The following is a 17271-nucleotide window of genomic DNA, read 5'->3' on the forward strand; positions in this document are numbered from 1 at the left end:
CCTCCCCGCGCGGCACGCCGGGCCAACATGGCCGCTTCCCGCCCCGCCGGCCGGCTGCCGTTTGGCTGACAGACTGCTGCCCGCCCCGGGGCCGCCCCGCCGGCCGGCATGGAGGAGAGCTCCAGCTGCGAGAGCCTCGGCGCTGGGCGGGCGGCGGCGGCGCGGCCGCCCAGCGGCGACTCCCTCTCCAGGTAACGGCGGCCGCGCCATCGCCCCCCTCCGCCGCCCGCGGGGAGCCGGGGCCGGGCTGCCGCGGCCGCACGGCCGTGGGGCCGGACGGCTTGAGGGGCCCCAAGTCAATCAAGAGTCGTGGCGGGGCGTGGGGGAAAGGAAGAGGGCGAAACGGGGTCGGTAGAGAAAAGGGAGGCGAGGGGATGGAGCCGTTGCCCTTTTCTCCCTCCGTGGACGGGAGGCGCCGGCGTTTCCCCGCCGCCGGGTCGTGCCCGCCGGCGCGTCCTGGTGGGATGTCCCCGTGCTCGGTGGGTGGCTTCGGGGCCGTGGTGCACGCTGTCCGGCGTGGGCACGGCTCGGTTGCGGCCGAGCTGGTTTCTGCTACGTGTGTTTTAGTCAGAGCAGGAGGTGCCACCCCCAGCAGCCTCTCGATAGAAGCTCTCCGAATGCGCAGAGCTGCGCGACGTGCAGTGAACGGAGTTAGGAAACCAGCAGTGGAGGTGAGATCTTGCTGGAAGGACAGGTTCATTAGCTGCCTTCCTGAACACTGCTCTTCCCAGGCTAGGCCTCATCCTGTGCTTTTGAACAACCAGATTTCTTGAACATTTCTGGTATTGCCCTTGCAGCTTTTGCTGACAGCTTGTGGTCTGCAGGACTTCTAATGCCATGTGGGTAATTTCCATGATCTTTAAGCCACAGAAGCTGAAAGGAGACTTCTCCTGTTTGTCCCACCCTCTGCAGACTATTGGTGAAATGCAAGTTTTGTGATTTGAAAGCATTTCTCACTTGGGCTATGTGTTTGAGGTAAGAGTGTGGCAAGGAGCAGATGTTAGTCAGTTAGAGGGCAGAAAGGCTCTGCAGAGGGACCTCGACCGACTGGACAGATGGGCAGAGTCCAATGGGATGGCATTCAACAAGTCCAAGTGCCAGGAGCTGCACTTTGGCTGCGGCAATCCCATGCAGAGCTACAGGCTGGGGTCAGAGTGGCTGAGAGCTCCCAAAGAGAGAGGGACCTGGGGGTGCTGATTGACAGCCACCTGAATATGAGCCAGCAGTGTGCCCAGGTGGCCAAGAAGGCCAATGGCATCCTGGCCTGCGTTAGGAATAGTGTGGCCAGCAGGAGCAGGGAAGTCATTGTGCCCCTGGACTCTGCTTTGGTTAGGCCACACCTTGAGTCCTGTGTCCAGTTCTGGGCCCCTCAGTTTAAGAAGGACATCGAAACACTTGAACGTGTGCAGAGAAGGGCAACAAGGCTGGGGAGAGGCCTTGAGCATAGCCCTGTGAGGAGAGGCTTAGGGAGCTGGGGTTGTTTAGCCTGGAGAAGAGGAGGCTCAGGGCAGACCTCATTGCCCTCTACAACTGCCTGAAGGGAGGTTGTAGCCAAGAAGGGGTTGGTCTCTTCTCCCAGGCAACCAGCACCAGAACAAGAGGACACAGTCTCAAGCTGTGCCAGGGGAGGTTTAGACTCGGGGTGAGGAGAAAGTTCTTCACTGAGCGAGTCATTCGTCACTGGAATGTGCTGCCCAGGGAGGTGGTGGAGTCCCCATCCCTGGAGGTGTTCAAGAGGGGATTGGACGTGGCACTTGGTGCCATGGTCTAGTCATGGGGTCTGTGTTGATAGGTTGGACTCGATGATCCTCGAGGTCTCTTCCAACCTTAGTTATACTGTGATACTGTGAAGGTATCAAGGGAGGACCTTGACTGATGGAGAGGGTTGGTGGTATGCAGGAGGCTCTGGGGTTTTGTGGTAGAGCCTGGGAACACAATAACCTGATGGCTGAAGGTTGTTCTGACCCATTCTGGACTGCTCATGCTATGCCCAGGTTGTAGGATCACAGGGTAGCTCAAACTGAAAGGATCTCAGCATCCCTAGTCTACCCATCTGTTCACAGCAGGGACAGCTCTGAGATCAGATCAGGTTGCTCATGGCTTTTATCCAGTCTGGTCTTGAAAACCTACAAAGATGGAGACTGCACAACCATTCTGTGCAGCCCATTACCATCTCCTGGATACCTTCTACATAAGGGGCTGCTTTTTGGTCCCCTGAAGCAATCTATGCTCCAGGCACTCCCAGCCACTCCTCCCAGGCAGGTGCTCAGCCATACCAGGTACTGCTTCTCTGGACTCACTCCAGCTCATCCATGTCTTTCCTGCACTGAGGAACTAAACTGAATGCAACATTCCAGAAGCACTCTAACGAGTACCAAGGAGAGGGGGATGTTTCCCTGGATATCCTTGGCTCTGCCTCTTTTTACAGCTCAGGATGTTGGTGGCCTCTTTGCTGCCAGCATCTTTAGTTCTATGCTTAGTTTTTCCACAGTAAGGCCTCCAAGGCCTTTCCTGCAGAGATGCTCCCCAGGCATCCAGTGCCCACTTTGCAGTCAGATTCCTTCCTTCTTCAGTTCTTCATGATTCTTCCTTTCACCCTCCTTCATCATATTGTTGTGTTCTCTCTACCAGTTTGCTTGTGCAGTTTACCTGTGTCCTTCCAGATGCCTACAGGCCTATTTCCCCCTTACCTTGCTGACCCAATATACTCTTCATTTTCCCTCTGCATCAGCTTGGATGCCTCTGGAGGTCAGTCACTGTAAGAGACACAGGCCTGTGGACACAAAAGAGAGCTTAATTTGGAAGAGCCAGTGGCTACAAGGAAACTCCTCTTCAGCCTTCATGCTCTTCACAGATGGAACCATTGGGAAATTGAGATGATCCATTTGGTTCTTTTGAGCATGCACAAGGCTGTGTGCTCCAAGCCCTGAAAAGACCCAGACTTGAATAGATTTCTTGGGATATAAAGAAGCTTGTCCATAAGCTTTCAGAATGCCAAGTCTCTGCTCTAACATCTAGAACACAGAGAATAAAACTAGCATGTTTTTATTAATGTATACCAAATAAAATAGAGTTTTCTTTAGCTGGGTGTTGCAAATAGGTAAATGTTGTTCAGCTACAGTAATTAATAAAACCCTCTTTATCTTGAGCTGGTGTATGCTTTGAAACTTGGTTAAGCTTAGGGCAAGTTTGTAAGTAAAACAGTGTTCTGGTGATGGGAGATGCCTGCTGACCCTCACAATACTTATTACAAGCTTCCTCTGTGAATCTAGGGATACTCATGCATAAGTAAATAATTTTCCTATGAATTAAACTGTAAATCCATTTCTACTCTGAGGAATTTTTAATTTAAAAACAAAAATGGTTAAAGCTGCACTGCAGTCTAAGTTTATGCACCAGAACAATTGCTCTGGAGCTAATGGGTCTATTTAACAAGTCCAAGTGCTGGGTGCTGCACTTTGGTCACAACAACCCCATGCAGTGCTACAGGCTGTGGACAGAGTGGCTGGAGAGCAGCCAGGTAGAAAGGGACCTGGGGGTGGTGGTGGACAGTGGACAGTAGCCTGAACATGAGGCAGCAGTGTGCCCAGGTGGCCAAGAAGGCCAATGGCATCCTAGCCTGCATCAGAAATAGTGTGGTGAGCAGGAGCAGGGAAGTCATTGTGCCCCTGTCTCAGCACTGGTTAGGCCACACCTTGAGTCCTGTGTCCAGTTCTGGGCCCCTCAGTTTAGGAAAGATGTTGAGCTGCTGGAAGGTGTCCAGAGAAGGGCAACAAAGGTGGGGAGGGGTTTGGAGCACAGCCCTGTGAGGAGAGGCTGAGGGAGCTGGGGTTGTTTAGCCTGGAGAAGAGGAGGCTCAGGGGAGACCTTATTGCTGACTGCAACTACCCAAAAGGAGACTGTAGCCAGGTGGGGGTTGGTTTGTTCTCCCAGGCAACCAGCACCAGAACAAGAGGACACAGTCTCAAGCTGCGCCAGGGGAGGTTTAGGCTGGAGGTGAGGAGAAAGTTCTTCCCAGAAAGAGTGATTTGCCATTGGAATGTGCTGCCCAGGGAGGTGGTGGAGTCACCATCCCTGGAGGTGTTCAAGAAAGGATTGGAGGTGGCACTTGAAGCCATGGTTTATTTAGTCCTGAGGTGTTGGGTGATAGGTTGGACTTGATGATCTCTGAGGTCTTTTCCAACCTTACTGATTCTATGATTCTATTTGTATGCATTGAAATACATTCATTTTCATCTTTGTGCTTGTGATTTAATAGCTGGATCAACTTTGAATTGTTAACCTATGACTACCAAGATGTGACACATTTTCATGATGTGATTTTGCTTAAACAGAAGAAGAGCTTCAGGGGTGAGGTGAGGAGCACGATGAATCGTGAGGGTGCTGTCATAAACTGTTGTATGTAACAGGAACAGCAGCAAAAAAATGAGTAGAAGGTCACTCATCCCAGATTCAGTTACCTAGCAATGAGAAGCCTTATTGAGTTGTAGGATTGTTTTATGTAAGATTTAGAAGACTTGGAAAGGTACTAGTATACAGCATGGCATCTTTGAATTGTTTCAACTCCAGCTCTGAAGTGAGTTGCCTATTCCTAGAGATCCTTGAGATCTAACTTCTGGACAAGCCATGCTTGATAGTTTACTTGGAATCATAGAATCAATAAGGTTGGAAAAGACCTCAGAGATCATCAAGTCCAACCTAGCACCCAACACCTCATGACTAACTAAACCATCATGTCCCACATCCAGTCCCTTTTTGAACACCTCCAGGGACGGTGACTCCACCACCTCCCTGCGCAGTCCATTCCAATGTAAGGTTGCTAGCCTGAGTAAGTGCCTTAACATGCATATGTGTATTTGTCTGCTAATAATGCATGTGAGCATAGCTGCCAAACAGAGAGGTACCTGGGGGTGCTGACTGACAGCTGCCTAAACATGAGCCAGCAGTGTGCCCAGGTGGCCAAGAAGGCCAATGGCATCCTGGCCTGCATTAGGAACAGTGTGGCCAGCAGGAGCAGGGAGGTCATTGTGCCCCTGGACACTGCACTGGTTAGGCCACACCTTGAGTCCTGTGTCCAGTTCTGGACCCCTCAGTTTAGGAAGGACATTGAGACACTTGAACATGTCCAGAGAAGGGCAACAAGGCTGGGGAGGGGTCTGGAGCACAGCCCTGTGAGGAGAGGCTGAGGGAGCTGGGGTTGTTTAGCCTGGAGAAGAGGAGGCTCAGGGGTGACCTCATTGCTCTCTACAATTACCTGAAAGGTGGTTGTAGCCAGGAAGGGGTTGGTCTCTTCTCCCAGGCAATCAGCACCAGAACAAGGGGACACTGTCTCAAGCTGCACCAGGGGAATTTTAGGCTGGAGGTGAGGAGAAAGTTCTTCATTGAGAGAGTTGTTTGCCATTGGAATGAGCTGCCCAGGGAGGTGGTGGAGTCACCATCCCTGGAGGTGTTCAAGAGGGGATTGGACGTGGCACTTGGTGCCATGGTCTAGTCATGAGGTCTGTGGTGACAGGTTGGACTCAATGACCTTTGAGGTCTCTTCCAGCCTTGGTGATACTGTGATACTGTGATCTCAATAATGGCATTTGACAGTGAAAACTACTTTGGTATTTTAGTAGACAGTAACTTGCAGTACCTGTGCTCCCTGAGGAAGATACAGAAAAACTAGAAGGCATCACTTCCTTTCTGTCCCAAAAAATAGTTGATAAACTCTTTGAGACTAATAGTGTTGAGTTGGATCTAGTTGGAGGTGCCCCTGCTCACTGCAGGAGGGGTTGGACAAGATGACCTTTCAGGGTCCCTTCCAACCCAGTGCAGTGTGAATCTGTATTGCTGTTTTTGCATGGCAAAACCCCCCAGCTCTGTGTGGAACTACTGAGTTTAGTTTCAAATGAGCAAGTCACAGCTAATTAGCTCAGCTGCCTTCATAGTTGTGCTGAAACAGCTGTTCTGCTTTTGAAGTCTAAGTTGTCTCACCCAGTGCTAGTTTTGGGTGGCACAGCACTGAGTTCTGCAGACCTCTTGCTTCCAAAGGTCAGATTTTAGGATGGACTTTCCGCTTGCATCCTGTTCTTGTGAAAGATGGATGACCATGAGCTAGCTACACTTGAAATAGTTGTGCTGGTATTTAACTAGCAGCTTGCAAGGAGCACTTGAGTGTCTACAGTGTGAGGCCAGGAACAATCCATGAGGCAGGAAAAGGAGTGAGGTAAGCCACTAACATTTGATGAGCTACAGCATGGTTATGTTTCTGAATGTATATTTCTCTGTATTCCTCTGAAATGTTACCTGAAAAAGCATATTACAGTCCACTCTGAGCAACAATCCAGTAAGACATCTAAGAGGTTTTCTGCTGCATCTGCTGAAGGTGAATCTTTATTGCCTGTGCAAAAGCTTGGAGGTGATTGTACTGTAAGGAAGCTGCTGTTGGAGATGTCAGCAATAGCTCAGCCTCAGTACAAAATGACAGAAAGACATAAGGCAGTGGGCAGATGTTTCCTGCCAGCATAAATGTAGCAGTGCTTGATGTTGTCACTTTCTCCTTGCTTGTTGCCACCTCTCTACTGGTGGTTATCATCCACAGAGGTCTGCAGACACAGTGGATCCTATGTGTTCCACTTTTACTGAAGCATATGAGAGTAATCATGCTCCTTGTCTGTGTTTGCAGGGATAACTCTGCAAACATAAACTGTGTAAATCAGTGCAGCAAGCTCTGTTGAAGCAATTGCTCTGTGAGATACCAGCTCCCCCTTTGCCTCAAATAAGGCTCTGTCAATACCTGGCCTGATTTAAGGCTATGCTGAAGGAATTCTTTCTCCACTGATAAGAGTGATGCTGGGAAGAGTTGTGTCTATAAGCTGTTGGCTGAGGAGGGTTTGCTAGCACCACATTGCTACCAGATGTATGAGCTTTGCTGATTGAGTTGTTTCATGATAACTCATTGAAGCTAAGAGTTTGAAAGGGAAGTTTTTTGCCAGTTCTGGTGTTCAGTGAAATGTGAGTAGCTGTCATTTTCCTCATGGGCTTTGAGAGTGCTTCTTGCATTTGATTTCTTCTATATGTGAAGCAGGATTTCTCAGGAGTTGGTACCCTTAAAGACAAATACATTGCTGGCTGAGTGTTGATAGTGAGCTGGGTTTTTGCATATGAGAAACCTAACACTATGCCTAGAACCAATTAGCAACTCCAGATGGGCTCATTATCATTAATTTTAATATGGGAGTGATAATTTATAACACTTCACTTGCAACTGAAGTCCATTCTGAGACAGTTTTTTCTATGTACTGTAAATTGTGAAGAAAAAGAGCAGTTCTGCCTGCATATATGGTTGCAAAGTGAGGAGAAGCTTTTTCATTGGAGCCTGAGGATTTGGGGCAGAAAGTAATGAAAATAACATTCAACTGGAAAGACTGAGGAGCTTTTAGTTTATGCAGTACACTTGTGAAACCATTATCTTTGAACAACTCATTAACTGGTTTCAGTGGCAATCTTTGGCACGCACATTTCTGCTCCTGCATTCAGCAGAAACCATTCTTACTTCTCTTGAAGTGTGAAACCTCCAGTGTTGGAAGTTTTCCTTTGTTGGGTGCATGCACATCTCTTTGCCCAGGCTCTGGCCATTCACCAAAAGTGTGTTGTTTTTTCCCAAGTGTATTTTCAAGTTGAGCATATGAAATAGAGTTGGCACATTTTCCTTGTCTTGTAGTTAATGTTGTGTCACTAAGGTTGGAAGAGACCTCAAAGATCATCGAGTCCAACCTGTCACCACAGACCTCATGACTAGACCATGGCACCAAGTGCCACATCCAATCCCCTCTTGACCACCTCCAGGGATGGGGACTCCACCACCTCCCTGGGCAGCACATCCCAATGGCGAATGACTCTCTCGGTAAAGAACTTTCTCCTCACCTCCAGCCTAAACTTCCCCCGGCACAGCTTATCATAGTATCAGACAGGGTTGGAAGGGACCACAAGGATCATCTAGTTGCAACCCCCCTGCCATGGGCAGGGACACCCCACACTAGATCAGCCTGGCCACAGCCTCAGTGAGACTCCTTGCTGAGAGCTTGGACAAAGAGTAAGGAAGTCTAAGGATGAGATGAAAAACTGCTGTGGATAGACGAGGCAAGATGTGACAGCTGGTGAGGAGTAAAGCTAGGCTCAGAACACGACTCTCTTGGGTCCCAACAAGCACTGCCTTGTCTGAAGAGAGATGGTAATGTTGTGTTGGCTAACAGTCTATCTGTTAGGCAGTTTTGAGTTGTGCACGTAGATCCTTAACTACAGGGCATTTACAACAGAGGCACAGTTGCAGACCCTGAGTTTTCAAGGCTGAAGATGATTGGAAGTCAAACAACACAGTTTCTGTCTGTTACATGGTTGTACTCCTGCTGTGACTTCAGTTATAGGTTATTACCTGTCTTGAATGTATTGTGTTACCAATTTCTGATGGTTTTTTGTCTCCCTTCCTCTGCTAACTTTTTTATACCTCATGTACTAAGGCAAGAACTGTATTTGGAAAGGTCATAACACCTCTTGAATCAATAGTTTCACAATCAATAGTTTCATTAATCTTTTCCTGATGACCTACTTTACTGTAACAGGTTTTTTATTGCTGAGAGTATCAGATAATGTAAAAAGAGACCTGATCCATCCACCAAAAGTCTTAATGTTACCAGAATTTAGTAGAGGGGAAAAGCCAGCAAGCATACATTAGAAATGCAGTGGAAACTTTCCAGAGGATATTGAGACACTTGAATGTGTCCAGAGAAAGGCAACAAGGCTGGGGAGAGGCCTTGAGCACAGCCCTGTGAGGAGAGGCTGAGGGAGCTGGGGTTGTTTAGCCTGGAGAAGAGGAGGCTCAGGGGTGACCTCATTGCTTTCTACAACTACCTGAAGGGAGGTTGTAGCCAGGTGGGGGTTGGTCTCTTCTCCCAGGCACCCAGCACCAGAACAAGAGGACACAGTCTCAAGCTGTGCCAGGGGATGTTTAGGCTGGAGGTGAGGAGAAAGTTCTTCACAGAGAGAGTGATTGGCCATTGGTATGTGCTGCCCAGGGAGGTGGTGGAGTCACCGTCCCTGGAGGTGTTCAAGGGGGGATTGGAGGTGGCACTTGAAGCCATGGTTTAGTTAGTCCTGAGGTGTTGGGTGCTAGGTTGGACTTGATGATCTCTGAGGTCTTTTCCAACCTTATTGATTCTATGATACTTTGGTACATACAAGGTGGCATTGTGAAACAGGAGGTGGCAAAAGTGGTCCTGGTATTTGTCCATGCGTGCATATTCCACCATGAGGAAGAGGGTGGCAGGAACGCAGTGAACTGCTTGGTTTGTGGGGGTGTTTGGGGTAGCCCAGGCAAGAGAGCACAGAAGAGTAACCATCAAAGTAATTAGCTGCATCTTCACTTTTCACTGAAAATCATCTAGCTCTTTTGTAGCCCCAGTAACTGGGAGCTAATTGGAGAAAAAAACCTGGTGGAAGACAATGACACAAAAAAATCAGTGGAACTTTTCAAGTATTTGTTTTTCCCTTTCTCACCATCTGTAGTTTCTCTTGCCAGACAATGTTCTCACTCGGTAATTTTCCAGTGATTTTCAAGGTAGCTCTTTTCCTTGGTTGCCTTTCTGCTCCATGAATTCTTTTTCATTGCTTTCTGAACCCTGAGATGTTTGATGATGAGACAGTGTTAGCAGCTCTCTAGTCTGTAACCCCTTCATGGTGACATTCCAGTCACTCTTTTTCTCTCTCTACAAATGCTTCCACTTCAGGGGTCTGCCTTTTCCATAGTCTCCTGGCCACGGCTCCAGAGTCTGTATTGTTAAGTCACTCTGGGCTAGGTTTTGAGGTATGTGATCATATTTCTGCTGGGCTAGTCAGAAAACACATGAGTTTGTGGTTTGGTTTTTTCTTTTTCTTGGGTTTTCCACCCCCTCCCCCCCCCCCCCCCCCCCTTTTTGTTCTGGGAAAATGGACAACACCTGCTTGGAATATAACAACATTTTAATGGTTTTATCTGGATTTACTTACTGTGATGTAAAGAGACTACATGCCTGTGCAAAGAAGTGTTCCATTCAAACTTGTGCTCAAAGGCTGTTGAAAATGCAGCACACCTTTACAGCAAAGAATCTGTTGTAACTGAAACTTTGGATGTCTAAGCATTATTGGTCTAGAGGCAATTATTTGGTGTTTAAGCCCAGGCTGGATGAGGCTCTGGCCAGCCTGCTCTAGTGTGAGGTGTCCCTGCCCATGGCAGGGGGGTTGCAACTAGATGATCCTTGTGGTCCCTTCCAACCCTGACTGATATTATGATTACAGAAAAGGAAAGAATAGTAATGCAGTTGAAACTGTCACACATACAGTTCTTGGTTTCTTCCCCTCTTCCTGGCTTTGCACTCACCTTTCCCTTGCTCCTCTGGGCCCCAAGGTTGCTGGTTTATTCTGGTGGTGGTGGGTGTTACAGCAAGTTGTCAGCATCTGGAGTCCATGGATGAGGGAAGTATGAAGTTCATAGTATCATAGTATCAGTCAGGGTTGGAAGGGACCACAAGGATCATCTAGCACCTGGGGGTGCTGGTTGACAGCTGCCTAAACATGAGCCAGCAGTGTGCCCAGGTGGCCAAGAGGGCCAATGGCATCCTGGCCTGCATTAGGAACAGTGTGGCCAGCAGGAGCAGGGAAGTCATTGTGCCCTGTACTCTGCATTGGTTAGGCCACACCTTGAGTCCTTTGTCCAGTTCTGGGCCCCTCAGTTTAAGAAGGACATTGAGACACTTGAATGTGTCCAGAGAAGGGCAACAAGGCTGGGGAGAGGCCTTGAGCTCTCCCTGTCCCTGTGAGGAGAGGCTGAGGGAGCTGGGGTTGTTTAGCCTGGAGAAGAGGAGGCTCAGGGGTGACCGCATTGCTTTCTGCAGCTACCTGAAAGGTGGTTGTAGGCAGGAAGGGGTTGGTCTCTTCTCCCAGGCAACCAGTACGAGAACAAGAGGACACAGTCTCAAGCTGCACCAGGGGAAGTTTAGGCTGGAGGTGAGGAGAAAGGTCTTCACAGAGAGAGTCATTCGTCATTGGAATGTGCTGCCCAGGGAGGTGGTGGAGTCACTATCCCTGGAGGTGTTCAAGAGAGGATTAGATGTGGCACTTGGTGCCATGGTCTAGTCATGAGGTCTACATGTGGTGACAGGTTGGACTCGATGATTCTCGAGGTCTCTTCCAACCTTAGTGATACTGTGATCCCACCAGTAGGGTGAATGAGTGTGCAGAGCTCTTTGGCAAATCTGGGCCATACAGAAATCATTGGCTGCTAAGCACTTTGGAAACTGGGCTTTATATTTAGACAATAAACAGGTCTGAGTTTGTAGGGAAGCCTGGGCCTGGGTATGAGTGCTGAACCTGGGCTCATTAACTGATGGGCCACACTTGTCAGAGATGCTGAGCTCTCTGGAAACTGGGACAGGGTAGGGGGGCTCAGTGTTTCTGAAAACATCTGTGTGGTCTTACCTTGAGTTTCTGGAAACAAAGCTCACAGATGATTGAACACTTCACTTGCTTTAGCCTTGACACTCTGCTAGGGAGCAACTGCATGTAGGGGGCTGGGCTGCCAGCTGAATGTAGTTGTTCCCAGTCCTTTCTTGAGCTAAGGCTGGCAGAGCACGCAGCTACGTAGTGCCTGTGGAAGCTTATCAATTCAGTGCACCATGGCAGTTGTGCTAAGGGATGCAGGGCTCTCCAGACTGGCTGCATTTATATATTCTTTCCTCCTCCTTTGGAGCTCTCTGAGGCTGGAACAAGTATGATGAGTAAATCATTGATGAGTAAATCGCTGGTAATTTTATTTCCTGTGGGTGTTTGGTTTACTGAGGGGTGAGGAGGGTGTGTGGTGTGTTTCTGAAAGGAAGTCAGGATGTTAATATGTGTTATGTTCTAACTAAGGTGGGGTTTGGAAATACAAATGTAGGTAGGAATATAAGGGAGAATGGAGACAGCACATGAACTGTGGGAAGTATACATATTTTTAGTGAAACTATACATAGCTGGTGCTTAGTGTGTAACTGAAAACTACGGCTCTGGCAGAACAGAAATAGCAGAAGAGAAGTTATTTCTGTCTCTTGATCCAGTTCTCCTCTCTGTCCTAAGGTGAGTACTTAGTGATGTGGGTATTATTTCTGGTTTTCTTCTTGATCAAGTTAATAGGTTGTTTTTATTTAACAACAAAAAAATCTTCCCCTCCCCACCCCAATATTAACAGTCAAACAGCTCTGAGAGCCTGTGTTGGTTGCTGTTTTTTTCTTCTCCTCCTTACTTTTCGGTAGGATAGAGTAGAATAGAGTAGAATAGGGTAGAATAGAATAGAGTAGAGTAAACTAGAGTAGAGTAGAATACAATAGAATAGAAAGAATAGAATAGAATAGACCAGGTTGGAAAAGAACTTTGAGATCATCAAGTCCAACCTATCATCCAACACCATCTAATCAACTAAACCATGGCACCAAGCACCCCATCCAGTCTCTTCCTAAACACCCCCAGGGATGGTGACTTCACCACCTCCCTGGGCAGCACATTCCAATGGCCAATCACTCTTTCTATGAAGAACTTCTTCCTGACATCCAGCCTAAACCTCTCCTGGCACAGCTTGAGACTGTGTCCTCCTGTTCTGGTGCTGGTTGCCTAGGAGAAGAGACCACCCCCCACCTGGCTACAACCTCCTTTCAGGTAGTTGTAAAGAGCAATAAGGTTTTCTCTGAGCCTTCTCTTCTCCAGGCTAAACAACCCCAGCTCTCTCAGCCTCTCCTCAATAGGGCTTGTGCTTGAGACCTCTCCCAGCCTTGTTGCCCTTCTCTGGACATGTTCCACCACCTCAACAAGGTGTGGCCTGACCAGTGCTGAGTACAGGGGCACAATGAAGTCCCTGCTCCTGCTGGCCATGCCACAAAATATCCTGTGCTCTGGAATCATCCTCCTCTGAATATAGAGCTGAGAGACACAGATGGCCTTTTAGCACAAGGGATCAGGTAGATGTGGATTCCTAATTTGTTTTTATGCTAGGGGAAGTCATGCTGTGTGGACTACCTCTTGGCTGTGGTCTGCCAAGGCTGCTACCTGGGCTGGTTTAGGGGAGAAAGCTGCAGGTTGGGACATGTCTCAAGCTGTGCCAGGGGAAGTTCAGGCTCGAAGTGAGGAGAAAGTTTTTCACTGAGAGAGTTGTTCACCATTGGAATGTGCTGCCCAGGGAGATGGTGGAGTCACCATCACTAGAGGTGTTCAAGAGGGGATTGGATGTGGCACTTGGTGCCATGGTCTAGTCATGGGGTCTGTGGTGACAGGTTGGACTCGATGATGTTCGAGGTCTCTTCCAACTTTGGTGATTCTGTGGTTCTATGTTCTGATTTGTCACAGCCAGAGAGATCAGTTGCCATATGCTCCATCAACCAGTGATGTCCCTTTGTCTCTGTGCTGCACTTCTTTAGCCATCTGAAGCCCGAGGTGATGGAACCTCTCTCCTTGAGTCATGGATTACTGTTTTCTCGGAGAGAGGCATTTTTTTCACTACTGGTTTAGTCCTGCCCTCCCCAGTATCTCGCATTTGAAAGCAAAGGCTCTAGCTCCTTCTGAACAGCCTCAAGTGGTCCAAAACCCATAATAATAATGTAATGTGTAGGAGGGCACAGAGATCAGAGGATGGGAGCACTGTTCCATAAGGCAACCTTGTTTGTGTTGCTGGTAAGCAAGGCTGTGTTTTGAACCACTCTCACCTTACAGTCTTAGTTTAGGGGAGACCTCATTGCTCTCTACAACTACCTGAAGGGAGGTTGTAGCCAGGTGGGGGTTGGTCTCTTCTCCCAGGCAACCAGCACCAGAACAAGAGGACACAGTCTCAAGCTGCACCAGGGGATGTTTAGGCTGGAGGAGAGGAGAAATTTCTTCATAGAAAGAGAGATTCACCACTGGAATGTGCTGCCCAGGGAGGTGATGGAGTCACCATCCCTGGAGGTGTTCAAGAGGGGACTGGATGTGGCACTTGGTGCAATGGTTTAGTTAGTTCTGAGGTGCTGGGTGACAGGTTGGACTTGATGATCCCTGAGGTCTTTTCCAACCTTATTGATTCTATGATTCTGTGTTTGGTGCTGATGGTCTGTCCTGGTGATTGGAAACTCCACAGCTTTGGAGCACAGACCCAGGTGAGTGCACCAAGTCCACCCTTCTCCCAAGCATTAGGACAGAGGCAGAAGGACTGGCTTGCCTTTCCACCTGGAGGAGGTGGGTTGCTTACCTTGCCCACCACTTGCTGCCTGAATTAATGCTGCAAGGCAAGGCGCTTGTGCTAGTGGTGGATTTTCCAAGCCAAACATTCCCATCATAAACAGTGAATTACCAGCCTGTTTCAGGAGGTAGAAACTAATTTCAGGTAGCCTGAAATTCTTTTAGTGAATCAGAGGTGAAATGTCAGTTTGCTCCAGCAGCCTTGTAACTTCTTGCAAAATATTTATTTTTCCCCTTGGTTTTCTTTCCTGTAGCTGAGCCTCATCCCATACCAGCCTGCAGCTTGTCAGAAACCTACCTCCCCTTTTGTTCCCCCCATGAATACAGACCATTTTGTTGTTAATCTTCCATGTGCTGATCACAGGATATCAGTTCAGGCCTCTGAGCAGCCAGGCAGAAAGGGACCTGGGAGTACTGGTTGGTAGTAGGCACAACATGAGCCAGCAGTGTGCCCAGGTGGCCAAGAAGGCCAATGGCATCCTGGCCTGTGTCAGGAACAGAGTGGCCAGCAGGAGCAGGGAAGTCATTGTGCCCTTATACTCAGCAGTGGTTAGGCCACACCTTGAGTCCTGTGACCAGTTCTGGGCTCCTCAGTTTAGGAAAGATGTTGAGTTGCTGGAAGGTGTCCAGAGAAGGGCAACAAAGCTGGGGAGGGGTTTGGAGCACAGCTCTGTGAGGAGAGGCTGAGGGAGCTGGGGTTGCTTAGCCTGGAGAAGAGTAGACTCAGGGGATACCTTATTGCTGTCTACAGCTACCTGAAGGGAGGTTGTAGCCAGGTGGGGGTAGGTCTCTTCTCCCAGGCAACCAGCACCAGAACAAGAGGACACAGTCTCAAGCTGCAGCAGGGGAGTGTTAGGCTGGATGTTAGGAAGAAGTTCTTCCCAGAAAGAGAGATTGGCCATTGGAATGTGCTGCCCAGGGAGGTGATGGAGTCCCCATCACTGAAAGTGTTTAGGAAGAGACTGGATGGGGTGCTTGGTGCCATGGTTTAGTTGATTAGATGGTGTTGGGTGGTAGGTTGGACTCAATGATCTCAAAGGTCTTTTCCAACCTGGTTGATTCTATTCTATTCTAATTCTCCTTTATTCTGTTCTCTGGTAGTTGCTGTTCTTCCTGGTTTGTTCCCTCTGGCTCGTTTGGCCTATCAGAGCACGATGCTGCGGGCTGCTGGCTGTCAGTAATTCCGTGCTGCCTCTGGGTTTGTCTCTGGGTGTTGGCCTTCTATTCTGGGAATCTTGCAAATCTGTTAAACAATCAGCCTATTGTTTAGCAAGTGCTCTGCACCCTCTGTAGGCCTTTTGTGATTTCTGTTTAAAGAAGAAAATAATAAAAGAATGAGGAATGGAGCCGGGTCGGTGCTGGTGACACTGTAGTCCATTGTGTAACTGCTGAGAGCAGAATTTGCATTCCTAGAAAAGCTTGTTCACGGGCAAAATATAGGACATTCTCTTCATGGCTCATGGGAAAACATGTACTACATATTCAGCTCAGGATGCTCCTCAGAAGGATCAACTTTTTAAACATGACATTTTCCTCCCTTGGAACATTGAAGTCGGGCTGAGACCCGGCAGGGCTTGGCAGCATGAAGTGAATCCTTTTCATTCAGGCAAGTGGTGTGGGGGGCTATTTTAGGTCTGTTGCACACATGCACAATGATTTGTTTGCTGAAATGGCTTCTTTTAAAGATGATGTTAAGCTCTGACATTGCCAGCCCTTTTGAATGGAGAGGATACATGATTATATTATACAACTGTCTGCTGCCTCTGAATGCCAGAGGAAGCCTGGCAGTCGGTGCTTTTCTTTCCTTCAAAAGAATATTTGTTTATGGTTGGGTTTATTGTTGGTGGTTTTGTGATAGTCCCTTTTCCCCTTTCCCCTTTCCCCTTTCCCCTTTCCCCTTTCCCCTTTCCCCTTTCCCCTTTCCCCTTTCCCCTTTCCCCTTTCCCCTTTCCCCTTTCCCCTTTCCCCTTTCCCCTTTCCCCTTTCCCCTTTCCCCTTTCCCCTTTCCCCTTTTCCCTTTCCCCTTTTCCCCTTTTCCCCTTTCCCCTTTTCCCTTCCCTTAAGTGGGCTCTTCAGATGTTTAGTGCAATTGTGAGTTAGTGTGCTTCTGAACTGTAGTAATTGTCTGTGGTGTGTGTGGATAAAAAGAGGATCCTGAGTGTTTGGAGGGGGTAAGGGTGCATCTCTGTGTTACAGGGAGTTTCCTTTGCTACATGTTGTCTAAGCAGAATAAGCATGTTTTGATTTTCTGTTTCACTCTGAAGAATTAAGATGGACTCACTTCTTGCTGGAGGTACTACTCCTTTGTCTGTCAATGCAAGCTGTTTGAGAGAGAGGTTGCCTGCTGTTGTGGGCATGTGCAGTGCCAAGCACCACGGGATTCGTGCCTTGGGAGAGATGGTGTTAAGCTTCTAACACTTAATTTCCAGCAGCAGAGCCTCTTAAAGCCCTGTGGTGGAGTGGAAGCCAGCACAGAGTGCCCAGCTCCTGCTACAGGACCCTGGTTCAGTCAGATATCAGCTGTGCTTTCAAGTGCTTACCTGAAGAGAGATGTACAAGGACTTCTGAGTACCCTTAGAAGTATGTGTATACAGATAAGGAGTATGGGGACCACTCATCCTTAGCACAGATCCACAGAGAGCTGCTGTAAATGGGAGATCCCGATGTGGGCAGCTAGGACAAAGTCATATTCATGGGGAACAAACACTGGTTTGTCTCCCTTTGCTCTGATGTGGCCCAAAAGGTTTCTCAGTATTTCTTTTTCCTTCTCTGAAAGAGACAGAAACACTGAAAGTATTGAGGAGGGAGAGTTGTCAGCTTGAATTTGGAAGGTGAGTGAGGAGTGCTTAATGAGGCACTTAGTGCCATGGTTTAGTTGTTTAGATAGTGTTGGATGATAGGTTGGACTCAATGATCTCAGAGGTCTTTTCCAACCTGGTTGAATCTGTTCTGTTCTTGTTCTGTTCTGATTTTGTTCTTGTTCTGTTCTTGTTCTTCTTCTGTTCTTGTTCTTCTTCT

The 17271-nt window shown here is 48.3% G+C and overlaps 1 protein-coding gene across 2 annotated transcripts in view; it reads left to right on the forward strand.

Moving 5' to 3' along the window:
• The first annotated feature begins 19 nt into the window (after window positions 1-19).
• MTMR2 (myotubularin related protein 2) overlaps window positions 20-17271 on the forward strand; it is a 91412-nt gene continuing 74160 nt past the window's right edge. The window contains exon 1 of one of the 2 annotated variants that reach the window (XM_068145347.1): window positions 20-191. In XM_068145347.1, the coding sequence (XP_068001448.1) occupies window positions 109-191 (83 nt within the window). In that variant the 5' untranslated portion in view covers window positions 20-108. Of the gene's footprint in view, window positions 192-577; window positions 672-17271 lie in introns of those variants that run through there. The other variant, XM_068145357.1, reaches the window with a different exon arrangement.

The sequence above is a fragment of the Melanerpes formicivorus genome, unplaced genomic scaffold, assembly GCF_026170545.1.
Source record: "Melanerpes formicivorus ecotype bairdi unplaced genomic scaffold, bMelFor1.0.p_v2 SCAF_1, whole genome shotgun sequence".
NCBI lineage: Eukaryota > Metazoa > Chordata > Aves > Piciformes > Picidae > Melanerpes > Melanerpes formicivorus.